At 45.5% G+C, this 23,263-nt stretch overlaps 6 protein-coding genes across 8 annotated transcripts in view; 1 reads left to right on the plus strand and 5 right to left on the minus strand.

The window, feature by feature from the left end:
• LOC115734547 (fructose-bisphosphate aldolase 1, cytoplasmic-like) lies at positions 1-13,610 on the plus strand. Of its 2 annotated transcripts, none has more exons than XM_048279943.1 (3): positions 1-131; positions 284-1,111; positions 13,087-13,610. In XM_048279943.1, the coding sequence occupies exons 1-3, from the start codon at positions 104-106 to the stop codon at positions 13,305-13,307; spliced, it is 1,077 nt and encodes a 358-aa protein (XP_048135900.1). In that variant the 5' UTR covers positions 1-103; the 3' UTR covers positions 13,308-13,610. The 2 variants fall into 2 exon arrangements, with proteins under 2 accessions (XP_048135900.1, XP_030521261.1); XM_030665401.2 differs by lacking the exon at positions 13,087-13,610 and adding an exon at positions 1,226-1,776.
• LOC125315362 (UPF0481 protein At3g47200-like) lies at positions 3,614-19,380 on the minus strand. Its single transcript, XM_048279939.1, has 2 exons — positions 17,726-19,380; positions 3,614-3,733 (listed from the first exon to the last, which is right to left on the minus strand). Exon 1 carries the CDS (start codon positions 19,208-19,210, stop codon positions 17,849-17,851), a length of 1,362 nt encoding a protein of 453 aa, XP_048135896.1. The 5' UTR covers positions 19,211-19,380; the 3' UTR covers positions 3,614-3,733; positions 17,726-17,848.
• Positions 3,760-5,314, minus strand: LOC115731802 (UPF0481 protein At3g47200-like). Its single transcript, XM_030662474.2, has one exon. The coding sequence runs from the start codon at positions 5,246-5,248 to the stop codon at positions 3,851-3,853; it is 1,398 nt and encodes a 465-aa protein (XP_030518334.2). The 5' UTR covers positions 5,249-5,314; the 3' UTR covers positions 3,760-3,850.
• On the minus strand, positions 16,209-17,313 carry LOC115732386. The gene is made up of 3 exons (XM_048279944.1): positions 17,185-17,313; positions 16,691-16,854; positions 16,209-16,489 (listed from the first exon to the last, which is right to left on the minus strand). Exons 1-3 carry the CDS (start codon positions 17,236-17,238, stop codon positions 16,393-16,395), a joined length of 315 nt encoding a protein of 104 aa, XP_048135901.1. The 5' UTR covers positions 17,239-17,313; the 3' UTR covers positions 16,209-16,392.
• LOC125315363 (UPF0481 protein At3g47200-like) lies at positions 18,824-21,784 on the minus strand. Of its 2 annotated transcripts, none has more exons than XM_048279941.1 (2): positions 20,385-21,784; positions 18,824-18,838 (listed from the first exon to the last, which is right to left on the minus strand). In XM_048279941.1, exon 1 carries the CDS (start codon positions 21,743-21,745, stop codon positions 20,390-20,392), a length of 1,356 nt encoding a protein of 451 aa, XP_048135898.1. In that variant the 5' UTR covers positions 21,746-21,784; the 3' UTR covers positions 18,824-18,838; positions 20,385-20,389. The 2 variants fall into 2 exon arrangements, with proteins under 2 accessions (XP_048135898.1, XP_048135897.1); XM_048279940.1 differs by having other exon boundaries at positions 20,379-21,784.
• Positions 20,252-23,263, minus strand: part of LOC125315364 (UPF0481 protein At3g47200-like) — a 7,917-nt gene continuing 4,905 nt past the window's right edge. Inside the window, exon 2 of the mRNA XM_048279942.1 lies at positions 20,252-20,319. The gene's annotated coding sequence lies outside the window, so the exon portion shown is untranslated. The remainder of the gene's footprint in view (positions 20,320-23,263) is intronic.

A 23,263-nucleotide genomic window follows, 5' to 3' on the forward strand; every position in this document is an offset into this window, starting at 1 on the left:
AAAACGGACACTATATCAACCCCCGCCAGACCTTCTCGTTTTTTTCACCATCTCCTTGCCCAAAGCCGATCTCGTTTCACCTCTACTAACCAAAAACCAAATCATGTCTTGCTACAAGGGAAAATATCACGGTAAATTGCGAAAATCTCTTTTGTTTAAACCTTAAATCTCGTTTGAGGTTACGATTTAATCGCCCCGTGTGTGGGATGCGATCTAGACTGCATTAACGTGTCGTGTAAGAGTGTTTTTTTGTTTTTTTTTTTAAATTCTGTTCGCTTCGCAGACGAACTCATCGCCAATGCCGCCTACATCGGCACTCCGGGCAAGGGGATCCTCGCCGCTGACGAGTCCACCGGCACCATCGGCAAGCGGTTCGCGGCCATCGACGTCGAGAACGTCGAGGCCAACCGCCGCACTTACCGCGAGCTCCTCTTCTGCACCCCCGGAGCCCTCCAGTACCTGAGCGGCGCCATCCTCTTCGAGGAGACTCTCTTCCAGAAGACCGCCGACGGCAAGCCCTTCGTCGAAGTCCTCCAGGAGGGCGGCGTCCTCCCCGGCATCAAGGTCGACAAGGGCACCGTCGAGCTCGCCGGGACCAACGGCGAGACCAACACTCAGGGCCTCGACGGCCTCGCCCAGCGCTGCCAGCAGTACTACGCCGCCGGAGCCCGCTTCGCCAAGTGGCGCGCTGTCCTGAAGATCGGCGCCGCCGAGCCCAGTCAGCTCGCGATCAATGAGAACGCCAACGGCCTGGCTCGCTACGCCATCATCTGCCAGGAGAACGGCCTGGTCCCGATCGTCGAGCCGGAGATCCTCGTCGACGGCGACCACGACATCGACCGCAGCGCCGATGTGACGGAGCGCGTGCTCGCGGCCTGCTACAAGGCGCTCAACGATCACCACGTGCTCCTGGAAGGGACGCTCCTGAAGCCGAACATGGTGACTCCGGGATCGGATTCCGCCAAGGTGCCGCCGGAGGTGGTGGCGGCGTACACCGTGAGGGCTCTGCAGCGGACGGTGCCTCCGGCTGTCCCAGCGGTCGTGTTCCTCTCCGGAGGGCAGAGCGAGGAGCAGGCGACGGTGCATCTTAATGCGATGAACAAAATTGAAGGTCCTTCTTTTAAGCATTATTGACGAGTCCGAGTCTAAATGAATTTTTTACCACCATCTCTACGTTTGTGATTAACTGATGGAGAATTGCTCTTTCTGGCATTCCATCGAACAGGTAAAAAGCCTTGGTCACTTACATTCTCCTATGGAAGAGCGCTTCAGCAGAGCACGCTGAAGGCGTGGGCCGGGAAGGAGGAGAATGTGGAGAAAGCGAGGGAGGCTTTTCTGGTGAGGTGCAAGGCCAACTCTGAGGCTACTCTGGGGACTTACAGTGGCGATGCCGGTTTGGCCGAAGGTGCTTCAGAGAGTCTTCATGTGAAGGATTACAAGTATTGAGTTCCGAGTATGAGCAGTTTCATTGCTTCTTTTTGTTAGTTCTGTTCTTTCCGATGACTGCAGAGGGCATGGCACAAACACTGACTGTCGGGCAAGCGGATCATAATCAGTTGTCCAATTTTTTGTTTTCTGATGAATTGCATTTCATGCCATGTTTCCATAGAATCCCATTTAAGAATTGGGGTTCCTACATATAGATATATGTAACTATATGTTCCTAGGCATATTTTTTATGGTTTGCTGTAATACCCTGGGCATGGTGTCTGAGTGGCAAAATTAGCCCCCCCGTTTCTCTGATACTAAATCAATTGATGAGATAAAGTTCTTGAATTGTTTTCTACATCGGTGTCATGGACTGAAAGACCTCCAACTTTTAGATGCAAGTTACCACCATAAAACTTCGGTGAAGTGTACTTGGCATTGAGATTCTAACGAGACAACTATTGGACAAAGAGGAGAATGTTTCCGACTTCTGTTCGGGCTACCTCTAGAAATGGAGGTATTTGCTACTGGACAATCCTTCTATAGGGATCTCTTATTATATTGGATAAAGGCGGAGGCTGCTTCTTGTTTCCTGCTCATTTGAGTCTTTAGAAGAAAATTATGTAACGGCCAATAGGATCTTCAGAAAGGGATAGTCAAGATCAAATGACCGCTCCATTCATCTGATAGCTGATCTAGCCTCTATATGAAAAAAATTAGGTAAAACTGATTGCAAAAGAGATATGAACTTACTCTTCCTGTGAAGCTTCATTGCTTATGGAAGATAAAGCAACAACCAAAGGTTGAGCATGAACACACGCGCACACAAACACGCCTCCATAGATGAACGGGAAGTAGTGACTCCGCTGGGGGTCAAGAAAAAGCTTAAGAATGAGCAGGACTCTCCACTCAAAAGATTTGACAGCATCTTTTTCCAAAACCAGTTTTTCCATTCCCTGCAGGTTGTCTTCCACCGCTACACCTTCTCTGAACTTGATTATTACCAAGTGGTTGAATTCTCCCATGGCCATTGAAATGGTGATTGCAATTTGTCTCTGAAGCGTGAAATTTATACACATAATCATATTCATGTTTGCTTTCGACTTTCCTCCCTGTCCGCTGTCGGAGTCTGATCATTGCTATAACCTTTTGTTGGCCATTGCCAGGCACAAGTTTCTCCATTTCTGGAAAGCTTTTTGGCAGTCTTCTTCTTCAATTCGCTTACTAATTTCATGACATGTTAATGATTGTAGATTTGCAGATGTAGAAGCCACTTAGTGAATTTGTTTGACCTCGTTTGCAACTGCTGACTGAAAAAGCTGCTCTTCTGTTGTGAAAAGCCTCTATAGATTAATGTATAGGAATGAGCAACTTCTTGTTCAAGCATTAAATCAAAAGTTTGATGCCTTCTCTATTAGCTATGATTTGGATTTGACACGCATGAATCCGGTGGCTGTTCTTTTGAAATTTGTCCGGGGGCCACTTCTTTTCACCGTTTAATTCATCACACGGCAGATCTTCTCTATACCTAGTTGAATGCCCATTGTTACGCTTTTCTTCATGTCCTTCCATGCACCGTGCTTTCAGCTGTACATGGATCTTGCATCGCCGCTTGCATACAGGGACTTTAACTCGAGGTGAGCTCTCTTGAGTTATGGGAATTTGATGTGTCCAGCAATTTCTGTTCTGAGGCTGAATTCTGTAGTTTCACAGTGTACTGCAAAGAAGATATAGTCCCTAACTATAAATGCTTGGAGCTGGAACTCGTAGCAATTTGTTGAAACTTGTCAATATTAGATGAGAATCACTTCATGTGGTTAAGGATCAATAATTTTAATGCAGGGATTAAAAGCATGGCCATCTTTATGGGTCTAACGCAGTATAAGAACTAGTGCTGGAGATATAAGGGGGAAAACTCTGCAACGATTGGGGAATCATTCCAGATGACAACATGGATGGTCAACAATGGACGGCTCTGTCCTGCGCGCTTTCCTCTTTCAAGAAGAGAGGGTACAGATTTTACCTTGGCTTTTGGCAACGCTGTGCTCGCTCTGTTGTTGATGAAATCACAGCCCATTACAGATTGGTTATGTTGAACTCCGCTCTCTTATTCGTTCTTTTTCTTGTGAATTGGAAACATTAGATTTGAATGAGGCTTAGCATAGGACTGGAATGACACGGTTGGAGAGCCAACGATTTATCTTGGTTGATCGCTGACAAAAGATTGTTGCATTTGGAGCCACGATCTTATTCTCACTGGCACAAATTCGTTGGACAGCTAACGAATTCGAATCGTTTACAGTATCTTACAAGTGGTCAGACAAAAATCCAAACTCACAACGAATTTCAGAATCACAACTGAGCTTTGATATTCTGATCTGCAAATTGCTTTTTCAAGTGCCTTTTTGTGTCACAAACATTGCTACTTATTTTTGGAAGGTACATAGTATTGATAAACGGCATAGAAAGATTGAATCGTGGTAAGCAGCAGAAGCAATATAGCTGCTGCGGCCGACATGAAGGACCACGGAGTGCTGAAGTATGTGTGCCTGAACCCAGCCCATCGGACATGCCAATCGTTCTGATAATACTCGTTCACTTCCTCAAAGACCTTGGACAAATAGCTCTTGTGGATATCAAACGCCACATCTTTCCTGACATTATTGAAGAAGCGGGCAACTTCCTCGTCTGTACCAAAATAATTCTCGACGATCTTGCGGTCGCCCAGCAACCCAGCATCGGCAGGCGTATTGATGAGACACCCCATAAAATTAGCATAGGTTGTGAAGTGCTCGGTGGAACGGCGATAGCACTGCTCATAAGCCACAAAATTGAGGAACAAAGAGCTCCAGAAGTCGTCTATAGTCAAGATCGGAATCTCGAGGAGGCCATTTCTGAATTTTATGTCCAAGATGCTGTGAGCCTTCCTCGGCCTGAACTTGACTCCGGCTTGATCGAGCTTCGTCGCGCATTGAATCAGGTGAAGGAATCTGCTTGGCTTTCTTCTTTTTTTCTCTTTCTCCGGGTTCTCCGGGCAATTGGGGATATAGGTCATGCGGAACAAATCGAGCAAATGCATGCCTTCTTTATCATAGTAGTTCTCCAGCACATGCACTGGTCTCTGCACCATATAGTTGAAGAACCCTAAGGCAAGCCTGGCCAAGGAGGGGCCATTATCTCCGGATCCAACAGACAGATCAAATAACTTCCGCAGAACGAAGTAAGGAATTTGGTTCTCAAGCCGGAGGAGATCCCTCGTCAAGAAAGGCAAAACCCAAGCCATAGTGAATAAAGGGTCGTCGCAATCGGCCGGGTTGATCCGCTCGGCCGGGTTGATCCGCCCGACTTTGCAGAACAGCTCGATGATGAAGCAACCATCGAGCACCATCATCCGGATAAGGTCCCGGCCATCGATTTCCAAGGTCTCCGAGTAGCTCTTCCTGATCTCCTCCTCCATCGGAGCTACTGCCTCGAAGAAGTCCTTGAGCACAACTCTCTTGCTCTCTGCTCGCAGTAGGAGATCGCTTAGGAACCGCCACTTGTGCTCCTGGATCATCTGGATGTCCGGCTCCCTATGGTGGAAGGGACCGATGGAGACTATAAGAGGATGGTAGGCCTTTTCATTGATCTTCGATAGGCTCTGAGGGACTCTGAAGATGCAACAAGAGTCTCTTCCCGCCGACCTGTTCAAGTGCCTCGGCAATTCCTGCATTTTCCCTTCCACTTCTGATAAGAAACTCGCGTCGATGTGGACGACATGGTGGACGGAGCTACTGTTCTCTGCGCTGTGGTTGCTGCGGGAGTTCGATTCTCTGGACATCTGTGCTTAATTCCCTAGAACTATAAGCTATTCTGGGGTAGATTCAAAGCTAAAAGTTCCTTCTTGCGGATGAGGAAGGTTTGGCTTCTCTTTTGTTCCGGCCAATGAAAGAGGAGACCATAAAAAGACTTGGTCTTTTGTTTTTGTTTTCCTGGGCAGTCCAGTCGGTAGACGAAGACTTTAAGTTTTAGACTTGTTGAAGAAACCGATCTTAATCGAACGGTACACGGTGAGGAAATGGGGCCAACATGGATGTTGATTATGGCATCAGTGGATTCCTCGCAGTTTCTTCTTTTTCACGGGTCACAGCTCGGACAGGTTGCTGAATTATTGAGCTCCGTTTGAACATTGACTTGTTTGCACCAGGTCAGCTTTCTTTGAATCTTCCTTTCTTAACCTTTCAAATTCGCATGAAGTTGCTTAGTGCTCGATGTGGGTCATCATAATCTCGACCCCGTTTCGACGAACTTTCTGCTGAACATCGTTCGAAGCCTGGCTATTACATGCGAGGATCAGATGTCGAGTCAGCGAATCTTGATAACCGCGAACCATGTAATTGAGAAAGCAACTTGTCACGCCCCGATCCTCGAGCACGCGGCATCCCCGCCTTCTCGTCCCTCGGGTTAAAAGCATATCATCCTAGGCACGCTACCAACCCTTGAGATTAATTACGCATGCGAAAACGTATAATACTCCCGGACAATAATATAAGATAGGGATAGATAAATAGGAAAACACATTAATTCAAAAACATGATTTTTTTTACGGTCACGTCATAGGCCAACCGAGATGACATGCTAATTGGCCCCATACTTCGGGACGGGGTAGGATCGACTTTGTATCTACTCCAAATAAGGCTACGTCACCCTCATCCTTATCGCCTTCTCAAAGAACTATTAGCTTCATTAGTTAGAACCCGAAAGTGGTAACCACGACGGGGTGAGATATAAATCTCGGTGAGTTAACGCCTAAGCCCGGCTAGGGCGTTGTTTCGCTCAGAACCCCCGCTAAATTGTCACGTAATCATGGTGTAAATCTTTCGGTCACATGCAAGCTTACCCGACAGAAGCCACATATAATATAATGCAAAACATGATGTGACAGTCATATCAATCAACTCACGAGCCAAGCATCACGTCAACTTATCCGTAACGTCTTATCAATCAATCGCATACCTTAATGCATATATCTCGTTCACATGCAACTCATCCACTAGATTACCACACAAAGTGCAATAATAACTCAGATATGTGCGAATATGTACCTCTATCGTTCTACTCAATCCATCCCATATCAAATTTCATAGTCAAGATGCACGCACAATCGCCCATGAACAAGTCACAATTGCATACGGTTTAATTATTAACGACCGTTTGGCCTTACATATTAGACTGTTGGTGCATCGTACACTAGACGGTTGGTGCTCTTTTGACAAGACCGGACATCGTCCTTTACTTCCAGCAATGACATCTAATAGTCCGTGTGATTTCGGTTAACACGGCACGGAACTACCAGGCATCTCTGTAAGGGTTTCGATCCATCACAAGCCGCGACCGGCATCCGCTCAATCCGACAACACAGAAAGGCGTGCATCTAACAAATCATGGAAGTCCGATCGACACGGCACGACATTGTCGGGGAAGGTCCATTATTTGACCATTCAAACACACTTGGCAATCCATCAGTTCATAATCCTATTTTTAGCCACACGTTCACACGATATGTTCGTGACCCGACCCAAGGCCATTTTCATGCCAATATGTGCAATTGATGCCGGATGTGGTCATACGAATGCACGAAATCATGTACTAAACTCTGCATGTATCACGGGGTAATTTTTCCTCAAATCGAACACCCAATCCGTCAATGGCCAATCAAAGTATTCAATCAAACAATCGATACAGGTGATCGATTCAAGCGAGTCAATCAATTCAATCATGAATATTTGATTAAATTATGCACATTTAAGCTCAATTCAAGAGACAATTTAATATTAGCCGATTCGATTAGTCAATCGATCGTACGCTCGTCTCTAATCCATCGCTCACTCCCGATCAATCAATAACGATCATTCAATCAATCAATCTCATCCAATTAGCCATAGAATCCTAGCTAATTAAACTAACTTAACCAATTAAGGCCATTGAACTTAAATCAAGTTTCTAACCTAAACTGGCCCTAATCGAGCTACCTAAACACCTAATAATCTAAATGAACTAATCTGAATGTAATTAATGACCTAACCAAGGATTAGAGGTTGACTCACAATTAAATACATGAGGAGAGTACGGCGTCGATCCACTGTAGTCTCGAGCTTGGGCACGGCTCGAACGGATCCTCGAACGCTCGGCCCAAATCCTCGGCCACGGACTCGGACACTTGGGCTCACGGGCTCGGCCAATCGGCACACTTGGCCGGACGCATAGGCACACTTTCTCGGCCACTCGGCCCGGGATCTCGGCCAAACTTGCCCCGACACGACCTAGGATCTCGGCCAATTTACTCGGCACACTGCCCGGCTCAACCGGGCACGGCCCGGGACCAAAACGGGACGCGGCCCGTGAAACGAGCCCACGGCCTAGCAAAACAGGGCACTCCGGGCGTGAAATAGAGCGGATACTGACTGGTTTAGAGGTGGCTGTACGCGCGGCTTGGAGGGGTCTCGGAGGCGGCGGCTTGTGGCAGAAAACTTGGAGGACCTCAAAGGGTGTCAAGGGAGTCGCTGGTGGTTCGTAGTGGCCGGAGCGACCATGGCGGAACAGGGGAACAGAGCATAAAATAGGGCAGAGCTATGGGTTAGGGTCTGTTTGAGGCTCCACCGATGTCGGGGCTCTATGGGGTTGATGGTGGCGGCTCAAATGGTCCTCGGTGGTCTCTAGTAGTTAGAGGAAGGTGGCCGGTGGGGTCAAAATCATCGAGACAAAGGCGGGACAGAATCAACGCTAGAAACAGGCGAGCAGTGGCTGATTCGGTGTTTCCGGCTTCTTGGGCCGGCTTGCGCCGGCTTAGGGTGGCGGCTCCTGGTCGGAGGAGCTTTGGGGCTCTATAGCCATGCCTGGGGTGGTCGAGACGGGGTGAAGCTGTAATATTTGGCCCTTGTTTGACTAGGTCAACCAAGGTGGTGGATCCACCATTAAAAAAAAAGAAGAAGAAGAATAAAAAGTAAAAGAGGGCAGTCGGCCACCCCTTTTAAGCTGCACGACCAAAAAAGGAAAGGAAGAAAAGAAGAGAAAGGGAAAAGAGAGAGGAAAAAGGGAAAAAGATAGAAAAAAAAAAAGTCACGTGCGCACCACCTGCCACGAACGCCTCGCTGAATTCGTTTCACTACGTGTTGCAGCACTAGATAAGGGCTCTCACCTCTCGTCCCTCCTATTGAAGTGATTTTTCGGATTTAGGGCAAAATTCGGATTTTTGGGGAAGCTGAGCTACTGTGTCTAATCTCATGGGCGATTGACTGCGTTTTTGCTTGAAAAAGAAACTTTAGGATGTTATGGACCCGTAGGATTGGACGGATCTTAATTTGACACTACGGTTTGCCCGAAACAAAATTTTCAATTCTGTTCGCTACGATGCAGTGCGAACAGTAAACTTCGAGGCCTGATTTTGTTAGTTTTCAGTTATCGGCTAAGGTTGGCTATGTTGAGACTTTTGTAGTACGTTGAACAAGCTTCGTGTGGACTGTAAGATAGCTTGAAATGGAGTTCGATGGAGGAAGTTATGGCCTTAACGGTTTTGGTGCGCAAGCTGTCCATAGGAGACAGCATTGAATTTCTGTTAGGGACAAGTTTCCGTTGGCGCGTAGTCGTTGTTTTGTCACTAATAAGTGTAGTTTAGCTAAGTCGTACGTTAGGATAACTTGTTACTCGATTTGATCCGTTTTTCAATATATTGGATAGGGATTCGGATGAGTCGGTTCGAGTGACCAACGTAGTTAGATTTTGGCTTTATTAGGTGAGTAGTACTTTTCTTCTTTGAGTTTGTAAACTCATGTTTCGAGACTAAGAAAAAAAAAAGAATACTAGATATGTTATGAAATAAAAAAAGAGCATATTTCTTGCATAACTGGATCGAACCTTTACTACATTTTGTCGTTGAGTGACAAAGCTTTGAAAGATATTGTTTGTAGTAGTTTTGGAAAGAAAATCGTTCAAAATGCCTTGAATAAATGCTTTGCAAAGGGAATATCTGAAAACTATATATATATACGGTTTATGAAATGCATTTTGTCGATAAATGCTATTGTGGAGTGTGTTTGAGTTGTTATGAGATGGTTCTAATTTTGATTGGATTATTGGAGATTGTGCTTTATGTGCCATGTTCATATCGCTATGTTAAGAACCCATTGAGTGGGAGATGTATGCATACTATCGGGACGTCCTTCCGGGCCGCACCACCGACCGATATAGGTGGTAGACCTAGCTAAGAGGGGTAAACTTGGCCGCCTTTGTCACGCTAAACGTGACCATAGTATGATATGGAGCATTTTAGTAGTCAATGGAGTGGACCATTGTCTTTTTCTTTGATTGAGATTAATCAATGGATAGACCATTGATATTTGGTTTGGGATTACTCAATGGATTGACCATTGATTGTTGATCTATGATTGTAAGTTATTAGTGTTGTTAACCCTATATGTAAAAAGATTTGCTAGAAGTATATTATTTTTTATAAAGGTGCATAGTGATTGTTCGATCTGCTTAGAAGAAATGTATTACTCATCGAGCCGTGTTAGCTCACTCCTTTCATCTTACTTGTTTTTCGGGTTCTTCAGTGATGCACAAGTAGGAGAGCACTTCGTTAGCAAGGGGGACTTTTGATAGGGGATTTTTTTGTATAAGTTGTATGTATAGCCGATGAGCTTCTAAAATCTTTGCTGACTATGTATATCTTTTTGTTGATTTATAGAAGGCTCTATTAAAGTAACCGCATGACCTTTTTATATATATATGAACGTGTGTGTGTGTCTATATATATATATATATATATATATATATATATATATATATATATATATCGAGTTAAACAGGTTACATTTTGAGGCTGCATCCTTTGAGTGAAAGGATGGCTGTGTCATTACCCTATTCTTGTAGGAATTGGGTTGTGACAGAAGCGACTCGGAACCAGCCTTGGCGATTGCTGGAACCGAAGCGGGACAGAGCAGAAAACGGGGCATCGGGAGTAGAGCAGAGTTGTTTTGTGTTCCCGACGGCTGTCCGGTGGCTCGGCTAGACGTATGACGGTCGGAGGGGTGGCTGGAGGTTGCGGGGAGGTGGACGACGGTGGTGGTGAACCTGAATGGTGGCTAGAACGCCGCAGCAAGTGCCGAGCAGCAGTAGTAGTTGTCCCGGCCCGAAACAGAGCGGGGCTGGTGTCCGGCTTCCCAGGGTTGCTCCGGCTAGCTTACGGCAGCGACGGTGGTGTTGTGGCAGTCGAAGAGGAACAGAGGAGAGGTGGTGGTCGGAGAAGGAGTGTGGAGCCGGCTGGGGTCGTGCCACAGAAATAAAAGAAGCCAGAAGAGAAAACGAAGGAAGAGAGAGTGGGGGAGGATAGCAGAGTCGATTGAAGAGAGAGAGAGAGAGAGAGTCAAAATTTTAGACTTTGGAGCTTAGGAGATAAGAGTGGGACCCGCGGCTGAAAGTGACTATTCTGTCTTGACATTATAAAACTCTAGGGGCAAGATCGTAATTTCATAATTAGGCTAGGGGTACTTTAGTCATTTTGCAATTAAGGGTACTTTAGACATCCGAAAATTCGACGGAGGATAATTTAGTTCGATCTTAGGTCGACTTGGTCAAAACGAGACTCAGGCACAAGAATTTTTAAATCTAAGGCGCAACGACTAACGATCGAATCCTAAATCAATTCGATCGCCGATTTCAGGAAATATCCAATTTCCGACTCTTAATTCCTTGAATTTCAATTTCAAGCAACAAACTGGAATTCCTTGACATTCGATGAACTGAATTCTATTATTAAATGGACATTGAATTTTCAGGGCGTCACACGACTAGTCATGCTTTCGAAATCAAGCATTGTTTCCCGGAGCGAGCCGGGCCATCTGTCGCGAATCACATCGTTTCGTGAAGACGAACTTGATTGGTCTTAGTGCATAGAATTTCATAAGAGGCCTCAATGGTATGGTGGAGATGCGTGAGTTATTAGGAAGGAGATTTAAAAGATGCGAGAAGTGGATTGATGAGTTCATTTAGAATTAGGCATATTGCGCTAGTTTTTGTTTCTTTTTTCATTTTTTGTCTTGTGGGTAGGATCAAAGTCTTTGGCCAGGTAACCGATTTGGCTTCTCCAAGAGTCTGAGCTTGTGCAAAATCCGAGCACTGATAAACTACGGTAGATGTATTTTAGTGTTATTGGTGAAGCTACCAGTCCAACAACTTGTTTGAAGAGAAATTGATAAGAGTATGGACGGCTGATTCAACACAAGTGGTGAAGAACCATTTTGAACCTTCAATCACACAAACTCCCAACAGATTCAACTAGATTTTGCAGCTCAAGTTTTAATTTGCAGCTCAACCTCGAACGATTCCTGACAATGGCAAACCCAGACTTCTGCTAATTACAGTTGCCACGAGGATACAAATATGCATAGACAGCAAAGGATTGAACCATGTTGAGTATAAGAAGCACGAGCGCTGCCAAGGCCGACATGAAGGACCATGGGGTGTTGAAGTAGGTGTGCTTGAAGCCGGCCCATCGGACGTGCCAACCGTTCTGGTAGTACCGGTTCACGTCCTCGAAAACCTCGGACAGATAGCTCCTTTCGATGTCGAATGCCACGTCTTTCCCGATGATGCTGAAGAAGCGAGCCACCTCCTCATCCCCCCCTAAGTAGTTCTCCACGATCTTTCAGTCGCTGAGGAACCTGGCATCCGCCGGCGTGTTCATGAGCCGTCCCATGATAGTGGCGTAGGTCGTGATATGCTTCGTGCAGTGGTGGTAGCACTGCTCGAAAGCAACGAAGTTGAGCAAGAGAGAACTCAGGAAGTCGTCGAGTTTCAGGACCGGGATTTCTAGGGTGCCATTGATGTTCCGGAATTTGATGTCCAAGAAGCTCGAAGAATTCCTCGGCTTGAACTTGACTCCGGCCACGTTCAGCTTCTTCGCGGGCTGCACCAGGCGGAGGTACTTGCTCAGCTTCCTGGATGTTTCTCGAACCTCCGGGATATAGCTCAATCGGAACAGGTCGAGCAAATGTTTCCCTTCCCCGTGATAGTACTTCTTCAGGACATCTGTTGGCCTGTCGTCCATGCGGTTGAAGAATTTCAGCGCGAGCTCGGCCAAAGAGTAATTGCCATTGTCGCTCGATCCCACAGCCAATGCGAATATGCGCTTGAGGATGAAAAACGGGATTTGGTTCTCGAGTGCGAGGAGGTCGCGCGTCAGGAAAGGCAGCATCCAAGGTATGCTCAATAGCGGGTCATCACGATGGAGGGAAACCAACTTCCCGACTTTGCAGAAGAGCTCGATGACGAAGCGACCATCGAGTATCATCATTTGAATGAGGTCTTGGCTACCAATGTCCAAGGTTTCTGAGTAGCTCTTCGGGATCTTATCCTCCATCGGTGCAATGTCCCTGACCAAGTCCTCGAACCTGATGCCTCTTTCCTTTATCCGGGTGAGGAGGTCACGGAGGAATTGACCCTTGTGCTCCTCGATCATGCTGAACTCATTTTTGCCGTGGTGGTACGGGCCGATGGAGAGTATGTGGGGCTGATAAATGAATTTTTGACAAGTCCGAGTCTAAATGAATTTTTGACCACCATCTTTACGTTTGTGATTAACTGATGGAGAATTGCTCTATCTGGCATTCCATCGAACAGGTAAAAAGCCATGGTCGCTTACGTTCTCCTATGGAAGAGCGCTTCAGCAGAGCACGCTGAAGGCGTGGGCCGGGAAGGAGGAGAATGTGGAGAAAGCGAGGGAGGCTTTTCTGGTGAGGTGCAAGGCCAACTCTGAGGCTACTCTGGGGACTTACAGTGGCGATGCCGGTTTGGCCGAAGGTGCTTCAGAGAGTCTTCATGTGAAGGATTACAAGTATTGAGTTCCGAGTATGAGCAGTTTCATTGCTTCTTTTTGTTAGTTCTGTTCTTTCCGATGGCTGCAGAGGGCATGGCACAAACACTGACTATCGGGCAAGCGGATCATAATCAGTTGTCCAATTTTTTGTTTTCTGATGAATTGCATTTCATGGCATGTTTCCGTAGAATCCCATGTAAGAATTGGGCTTCCTACATATAGATATATGTAACTATATGTTCCTAGGCATATTTTTTATGGTTTGCTGTAATACCCTGGGCATGGTGTCTGAGTGGCAAAATTAGCCCCCTCGTTTCTCTGATACTAAATCAATTGATGAGATAAAGTTTTTGAATTGTTTTCTACATCGGTGTCATGGACTGAAAGACCTCCAACTTTTAGATGCAAGTTACCACCATAAAACTTCGATGAAGTGTACTTGGCATTGAGATTCTAACGAGACAACTATTGGACAAAGAGGAGAATGTTTCCAACTTCTGTTCGGGCTACCTCTAGAAATGAAGGTATTTGCTACTGGACAATCCTTCTATAGGGTTCTCTTATTATATTGGATAAAGGCGGAGGCTGCTTCTCGTTTCCTGCTCATTTGAGTCTTTAGAAGAAAATTATGTTGCGGCAAATAGGATCTTCAGAAAGGGATAGTCAAGATCAAATGAACGCTCCATTCATCTGATAGCTGATCTAGCCTCTATGCGAAAAAAATTAGGTAAAACTGATTGCAAAAGAGATATGAACTTACTCTTCCTGCGAAGCTGCATTGCTTATGGAAGATAAAGCAACAACCAAAGGTGGAGCATGAACACACGCGCACACAAATACGCCACTGTAGATGAACGGGAAGTAGTGACTCTGCTGGGGGTCAAGAAAAAGCTTAAGAATGAGCAGGACTCACCACTCAAAAGATTTGACAGCATCTTTTTCCAAAACCAGTTTTTCCATTCCCTGCAGGTTGCCTTCCACTGCTACACCTTCTCTGAACTTGACTATTACCAAGTGGTTGAATTCTCCCATGGCCATTGAAGTTGTCACACCCCGATTCTCCAAGAAAAAGGGCATGACATGGCCGTCCTCCTTTACTCAAAGGACGCAGCCTCAAAGTAAGAACAAAAACCTGATATCCAAATTATATACCTCCACATATATAATGATAAACAGGTCACAAGTTCACAAAAATTCAGAGCTCATCTCCCAAAACGGAAAGACAAACACATATAGCTTTCCATCTAGCTCGAACTCACCAACTATATACAACTTATCCCAAAAATATATCCCCACTATGCACAAAGTAGTCTTGTAGCTAACGTACGCTCGACCCTATTTGCGACTCGCCGAAGATCCTGAAAAGCAAAAGAGATAACAGAGTGAGCAACCACAGCTCGGTGAGAAGTACAATATCTTCTAAGCGGATCGAGAAATCACTATGTAATCGTTAAAGTAAAACAAAAGCAACTCATAGTAATAACAACTATCAATGGCTTAAACCATTGATTAATCTCATTAAACTAACTTTCGATGGTCCATCCATCGAATAATCTCATACTCATCATCAACTATGGCCACGTTTAACGCCGTGGCAATGCGACCAAGTTTACCCCTCTTGGTTAGGTCTACCACTCATTTTAGCCGGTGGTTCAGCTCAATGACGTCCTGACAGACTACCCCTACCTCGGTGGGTTCTAATCATAGGGACATGAGTATTGAAACCCAATACCAAAATCCAGCAAAAACCACAATGATCCAGTTTCACAAAGAAAAGGCTAAAAACCGAAAACATAGCATTTCTCATAAACATATTTCTCAAACAATATTTCAGCAAGATAATCGTCAACAAGCCATATCAAACAATCAAACGGTAGTAATAGCTCGATCCCGTTTATGCAAAAATAATGCTCGAAACGTCACCTTACTTCACCTTGTCAAGAAAATCAAACCACAGTACACGTGCTCATCTTTAAAGCATGAGTTTTATAAATTCTTAGAAAATAAAGTACATCTCACCTTAAAAAGTCGCAATCCAACCTATCGAAGTCACTCGCACCGACTCATCCGAATCCTATTCAATATATAGAAAAACGGATCAAATCGAGTAACAAGTCATCCTAACGTATGACTTAGCTAAACTACACTTATTTAGTGACAAAACAACTACTACGGGCCAACAAAAACTTATCCCTAACAGAAAATTCAATGCTGTCAGCTAAGGCAGCTTGCGCGCCAAAACCTTTAAGGCCATAACTTCCTCCACCGAACTTCGTTTCAAGCCATCTTACTGTCCACACGAAGCTTGTTCAACGTACTACAAAAGTCTCAACATGGCCAACTTCAGCCGATAACTGGAAACTAACAAAATCAGGCTTCGAAGTTTACTATTCGCGTTGTACTGTAGCGCACCAGAATTGAATTGCTCGGTCCGGGCAAACCATAACAGGAAATCGTGATCCGTCGAGTCCTACGGCTTCATAACATCCTAAAGTTTCATTCCCAAGCAAAAACGTGGCCAATCGCCCATGAGATAGGACACAGCAACTCAGTTTCCCCCAAGATCCGAATTTTGCCCTAAATTCAAAAAAATCACTTCAATAGAGAGGGAAGAGAGGGCGAGCGCTTACCACGTGCTGCGATACGTAGGGAAATGACTTCAGCGAAGCGCTCGTGGAGGGTGGTGCGCGCACGTGACTATTTTCTATTTCTCTTTTTCCCTTTTCTCCTTTCCCCTTCTTTCTTCTCTTCTTTCTTTCCTTTTCTTCCTTTCCCCTTTCTGTTTTCTTTTTCTTCTCTTTATGCGATGGAAGACTCCCGATTCTTTTAAGAGAAACCAACTGCTCCCTTTTTTTTTTTAATACTAGTGGGTCCCACCACTTTTTGACCTATTCAAAAAACTCAAATATTACAGAAGTGGTGATTGCAATTTGTCTCTGAAGCGTGAAATTTATACACATAATCATATCATGTTTGCTTTCAACTTTCCTCTCTGTCCGCTGTCGGAGTCTGACCATTGCTATACCCTTTTGTTGGCCATTGCCAGGCACAAGTTTCTCCATTTCTGGAAAGCTTTTTGGCAGTCTTCTTCTTCAATTCGCTTACCAATTTCATGGCATGTTAATGATTGTTGATTTGCAGATGTAGAAGCCACTTAATGAATTTGTCTGACCTCGTTTGCAGCTGCTGACTAGAAAAGCTGCTCTTCTGTTGTGAAAAGCCTCTATAGATTAATGTATAGGAATGTGCAACTTCTTGTTCAAGCATAAAATAAAAAGTTTGATGCCTTCTCTATTAGCTATGATTTGGATTTGACAAGCATGAGTCCGGTGGTTGTTCTTTTGAAATTTGTCCGGGGGCCACTTCTTTTCACCATTTAATTCATCACACGGCAGATCTTCTCTATACCTAGTTGAATGCCCATTGTTACGCTTTTCTTCATGTCCTTCCATGCACCGTGCTTTCAGCTGGACATGGATCTTGCATCGCCGCTTGCATACAGGGACTTTAACTCGAGGTGAGCTCTCTTGAGTTATGTGAATTTGATGTGTCGAGCGATTTCTGTTCTGAGGCTGAATTCTATAGTTTCAGAGGGTACTGCAAAGAAGATATATTCCTCAACTATAAATGCTTGGAGCTGGAACTCGTAGCAATTTGTTGGAACATGTCAATATTAGATGAGAATCACTCATGTGGTTAAGGATCAATAATTTTAATGCGGGGATTAAAAGCATGGCCATCTTTACGGGTCTAACGCAGTGTAAGAACTAGTGCTGGAGATATAAGGGGGAAAACTCTGCAACGATTGGGGAATCATTCCAGATGACAACATGGATGGTCAACAATGGACGGCTCTGTCCTGCGCGCTTTCCTCTTTCAAGAAGAGAGGGTACAGATTTTACCTTGGCTTTTGGCAACGCTGTGCTCGCTCTGTTGTTGATGAAATCACAGCCCATTACAGATTGGTTATGTTGAACTCCGCTCTCTTATTCGTTCTTTTTCTTGTGAATCGGAAGCATTAGATTTGACAGCCGTTGCTTGCTGTCTACTTCGCGAGCCTTCACTGCCCCCTTCTGTGACTTCCCTTCTTTCGTCCGTCCACGAGGCTGTAAAAAGAGAGAAAGGGGCGGCTATCTAGCATGAGTCGTATCGGTTGTATGCCACAAGGTCCCTATGGACAAGGGGACAAATGAATCATAGCTTTTGGGCGCAGGCAGCCCTCTACCATCCATCCCATTGCATTCCATCGTCTTGTGTTGTACTGTACCGTATCAGACCATAACCATCTATTGAGTGAGAGAAGCATAGGACTGGAATGACACGGTTGGAGAGCCAACGATTTATCTTGGTTGATCACTGACAAAATATTGTTGCATTTGGAGCCACGATCTTATTCTCGCTGGCACAAATTCGTTGGACAGCTAACGAATCGGAATCGTTTACAGTATCTTACAAGTGGTCAAGACAAAAATCCGAACTCACAACAAATTTCAGAATCACAACTGAGCTTTGATATTCTGATCTGCAAATTGCTTTTTCAAGTGCCTGTTTGTGTCACAAACATTGCTACTTATTTTTGGAAGGTACATAGTATTGATAAGCGGCATAGAAAGATTGAATCATGGTAAGCAGCAGAAGCAATGTAGCTGCCGCGGCCGACATGAAGGACCACGGAGTGCTGAAGTATGTGTGCCTGAACCCAGCCCATCGGACATGCCAATCGTTCTGATAATACTCGTTCACTTCCTCAAAGACCTTGGACAAATAGCTCCTGTGGATATCAAACACCACATCTTTCCCGACATTATTGAAGAAGCGGGCAACTTCCTCGTCTGTACCAAAATAATTCTCGACGATCTTGCGGTCGCCCAGCAACCCAGCATCGGCAGGCGTATTGATGAGACACCCCATAAAAGTAGCATAGGTTGTGATGTGCTTGGTGGAATGGCGATAGCACTGCTCATAAGCCACAAAATTGAGGAACAAAGAGCTCCAGAAGTCGTCGATAGTCAAGATCGGAATCTCGAGGAGGCCATTTCTGAATTTTATGTCCAAGATGCTGTGAGTCTTCCTCGGACTGAACTTGACTCCGGCTTGACCGAGCTTCTTCGCGCATTGAATCAGGTGAAGGAATCTGCTTGGCCTTCTTACTTCCTCCTGGCAATCGGGGATATAGCTCATGCGGAACAAATCGAGCAAATGCATGACTTCTTTATGATAGTACTTCTCCAGCACATGCATTGGTCTCTGCACCATGTAGTTGAAGAACCCCAAGGCAAGCTTGGCCAAGGAGGTGCCATTATCTCCGGATTCAACAGATAGATCAAATAACTTCCGCAGAACGAAGTAAGGAATTTGGTTCTCAAGCCGGAGGAGATCCCTCATCAAGAAAGGCAAAACCCAAGCCATAGTGAACAAAGGGTCGTCGAGATCGGCCGAGACGATCCGCCCGACTTTGCAGAACAGCTCGATGATGAAGCAACCATCGAGCACCATCATCCGAACAAGGTCCCGGCCATCGAATTCCAAGGTCTCCGAGTAGCTCTTCCTGATCTCCTCCTCCATCGGAGCTACTGCCTCGAAGAAGTCCTTGAGCACAACTCTCTTGCTCTCTGCCCGCAGTAGGAGATCGCTTAGGAACCGCCATTTGTGCTCCTGGATCATCTGGAAGTCCGGCTTCCCATGGTGGAAGGGACCGATGGAAACTATATGGGGCTGGTAGGCCTTTTCATTGATCTTCGATAGGCTCTGAGGGACTCTGAAGATGCAACAAGAGTCTCTTCCTGCCGACCTGTTCAAGCGCCTCGGCAATTCCTGCATTTTCCCTTCCACTTCTGATAAGAAACTCGCGTCGATGTGGACGACATGGTGGACGGAGCTACCGTTCTCTGCGCTGTGGTTGCTGCGGGAGTTCGATTCTCTGGACATCTGTGCTTAATTCCCTAGAACTATAAGCTATTCTGGGGTAGATCCAAAGCTAAAAGTTCCATCTTGCAGATGAGGAAGCTTTGGCTTCTCGTTTGTTCCGGCCAATGAAAGAGGAGACCATATTCCCCAGAAGAGAACATACACCAGCGACCCGGAAATAATAGCATAAAAAGACTTGGTCTTTTGTTTTTGTTTTCCTGGGCAGTCCATTAGGTAGACGAAGACTTGAAGTTTTAGACTTGTTGAAGAAACCGATCTTGATCGAACGGTACACGGTGAGTAAATGGGGCCAACATGGATGTTGATTATGGCATCGTTGGATTCCTCGCAACTTTTTCTTTTTTCACGGGTCCCAGCTCGGACAGGTTGCCGAATTATTGAACTCCGTTTGAACATGGACTTGTTTGCACCAGGTCAGCTTTCTTTGAACCTTCCTTTGTTAACCTTTCAAAATTCGCATGAAGTTGCCTAGTGCTCGATCTGGGTCATCATAATCTCCAGCCCGTTTCGACGAACTTTCTGCTGAACATCGTTCGAAGCCTGGCTGTTACATGCGAGGATCAGATGTCGAGTCAGCGAATCTTGATAACCGCGAACCATGTCATTGAGAAAGCGACCAGTCATGCTTTCGAAATCAAGCATTGTTTCCCGGAGCGAGCCGGGCCATCTGTCGCGAATCGCATCGTTTCGTGAAAACGAACTCGATTCGTCTTAGTGCATAGAATCTCAACGAGGCCGCAATGGTATGGTGGAGATGCGTGAGTTATTAGGAAGGAGATTTAAAAGGATGCGAGAAGTGGATTGATGAGTTCATTTAGAATTGGGCATATTACGCTAGTTTTTGTTTCTTTTTTCATTTTTTGTCTTGCGGGTAGGATCAAAGTCTTTGGCCAGGTGACCGATTTGGCTTCTCCAAGAGTCTGAGCTTGTGCAAAATCCGAGCACTGATAAACTACGGTAGATGTATTTTAGTGTTATTGGTAGAGCTACCAGTCAAACAACTTGTTTGAAGAGAAATTGATAAGAGTATGGACGGCTGATTCAACACAAGTGGTGAAGAACCATTTTGAACCTTCAATCACACAAACTCCCAACAGATTCAACTAGATTTTGCAGCTCAAGTTTTAATTTGCAGCTCAACCTTGAACGATTCCTGAAAATGGCAAACCCAAACTTCTGCTAATTATGGTTGCCACGAGGATAGAAATATGCATAGACAGCAAAGAAGGACTGAACCATGGTGAGTATAAGAAGCACGAGTGCCGCCAAGGCCGACATGAAGGACCATGGGGTGTTGAAGTAGGTGTGCTTGAAGCCGGCCAATCGGACGTGCCAACCGTTCTGGTAGTACCGGTTCACGTCCTCGAAAACCTTGGACATATAGCTCCTTTCGATGTCGAATGCCACGTCTTTCCCGATGATGCTGAAGAAGCGAGCCACCTCCTCGTCCCCCCCTAAGTAGTTCTCCACGATCTTTCGGTCGCCGAGAAACCCGGCATCCGCCGGCGTGTTCATGAGCCGTCCCATGAAAGTGGCGTAGGTCGTGATGTGCTTCGTGCAGTGGTGGTAACACTGCTCGAAAGCAACGAAGTTGAGCAAGAGAGAACTCAGGAAGTCGTCGAGTTTCAGGACCGGGATTTCTAGGGTGCCGTTGATGTTCCGGAATTTGATGTCCAAGAAGCTTGAAGAATTCCTCGGCTTGAACTTGACTCCGGCCACGTTCAGCTTCTTCGCCGGCTGTACCAGGCGGAGGTACCCGCTCGGCTTCCTGGATGTTTCTCTAACCTCCGGGATATAGCTCAATCGGAACAGGTCGAGCAAATGTTTCCCTTCCACGTGATAGTACTTCTTCAGGACATCTGTTGGCCTGTTGTCCATGCGGTTGAAGAATTTCAGCGCGAGCTCGGCCAAAGAGTAATTGTCGTTGTCGCTCGATCCCACAGCCAATGCGAATATGCTCTTGAGGATGAAAAAGGGGATTTGGTTCTCGAGCGCGAGGAGGTCGCGCGTCAGGAAAGGCAGCATCCAAGGTATGCTCAATAGCGGGTCATCACGCTGGAGGGAAACCAACTTCCCGACTTTGCAGAAGAGCTCGATGATGAAGCAACCATCGAGTATCATCATTTCAATGAGGTCTTGGCTACCAATGTCCAAGGTTTCCGAGTAGCTCTTCCGGATCTTATCCTCCATCGGTGCAATGTCCCTGACCAAGTCCTCGAACCCGATGCCTCTTTCCTTTATCCGGGTGAGGAGGTCGCGGAGGAATTGACCCTTGTGCTCCTCGATCATGATGAACTCGTTTTTGCCGTGGTGGTACGGGCCAATGGAGAGTATGTGGGGCTGATAGGCTTTCTCATTGATCTCGGCCAGACTCCGAGGGACCCTGAAGATGCAGCAAGAGTTCCTGCCCGCGGATCGGCTCAACTGTTTCGGCATCTTTTGGGTCTTCCTCTCCAAATTCGATAGCAGATTGCCGATGTCAATGGCATGGTGCGGCCAACTCTGGTTAACGCGGGGTTTCGAGTCGCTCGACATGGAGGATTTGAGTATATGCTGTTTTGGTGGGCTCTAATGTGCAAGCTCTTGGATGAGGCTTCAGACCTTACTCTGTTTCTGATTATATAGACGAGTAGGAGGAAATGGATCCCGTACAATTATTGGTCTTTTGGGTTCCTGGCAATTTCTTTACCACTGGAAAGGCCACTCGGGACCCATTGTACTGCAATTGAGCAGCGAACTTCACTGGTCTTTTGTTGAATCTAGTCGGCGAAGAGTGACGCCGGAGTCAAACTTTTTTTCATCTTTTTTACCCTTCATCTTGTGATGGGCCCAAAAGAAGCAAGAAATGAAGTTCCCCAGCACTTTCGGCCATTCTTCCTGTAGATTTCAATGAAGTTTCTGTCTGCTTTATACTCGTCCACTGCGGTTGATTCATCCAAGACCAGATATCACATCAGCATAATGCTATGATTTCGTTCCTTAATGCACTCATTTCTTCTGATTGCAACTGTATCACTGGTCAAGAATAGAGTATGCACCAAACCAGTTTGTCTAAAATATCCCTTCGGACATGACAAATGTAGAACAGGACTAAAATCCTTTCTGAGGTATGGAACCTGCATAAATTAGCATTATTGATTAGGATGTTAACATCTCGAGCACCAATTGAATAGAAATCAACATGATTCGCTTGCAAATACATTCCAATGTTGGATTTGTCTTTGGTTTTTGGAGGAACATTATGGTATTACCACATCTTGGCTTATGATTTTATTAGTGATAGAAGGCAATCGTGACTCGGACTCTTTGCAACAAGAATAAAGTTGATACAAAACTGATAAAGACAGATGCCTCTTTTTGCTAGTCCCCCAAAAGCAAGATGTGCTGTGGTCGGATGTGCCATTAAATATTGATAATCTACGATTAAGTTCATCTTCCCATCTTTCTCCTAATTAATCAGTAAACACAGATCAGTGCTTAAGCAAATGGAGAGAAAAATGAGCACTAGAAGACGGAAGCCTAGTATTCTGATGTTGCCATGGTCAGCTCATGGTCAGCTCATGGTCACATCTCTCCTTTCCTGGGGCTAGCCAAGAAGCTATCACGAAGAGACTTCCACATATACTTCTGCTCCACCCCCATCAATCTAAAGCCTCTCAGAGACACCCTTCTTGCTCGGGACTCTGTTTCTTCAATACAGCTCATTGATCTTCACCTTCCATCGGATGACTTCCCACAACTTCCTCCTCACTGCCACACCAGCAGGGACCTTCCTCTTATGACATTCTGAAATTTTGGCTTCTGAAAAAAAAAAATCATGAATTCCAGTCTGAAAAATAAATTTGAATTTTGAGAATTTAAAAGACGGTGATTGGTTGTTCCAAAAAAGTCAAGTTTGAATGGTCAAACGTTGACTTGTAATATCGAGACTCTTCGCACGCAAATTTAGCCTAGACCGAACCTTAAATGTGAAAATATCATTTTTACCCTCAGTCGATTGAGCCAAATAACTACCGGTATTTATTTTACCAATTTACCAAAATGCCACCAGAC

Source organism: Rhodamnia argentea, chromosome 6 (genome assembly GCF_020921035.1).
Source record: "Rhodamnia argentea isolate NSW1041297 chromosome 6, ASM2092103v1, whole genome shotgun sequence".
NCBI classification, from domain to species: Eukaryota; Viridiplantae; Streptophyta; class Magnoliopsida; order Myrtales; family Myrtaceae; genus Rhodamnia; species Rhodamnia argentea.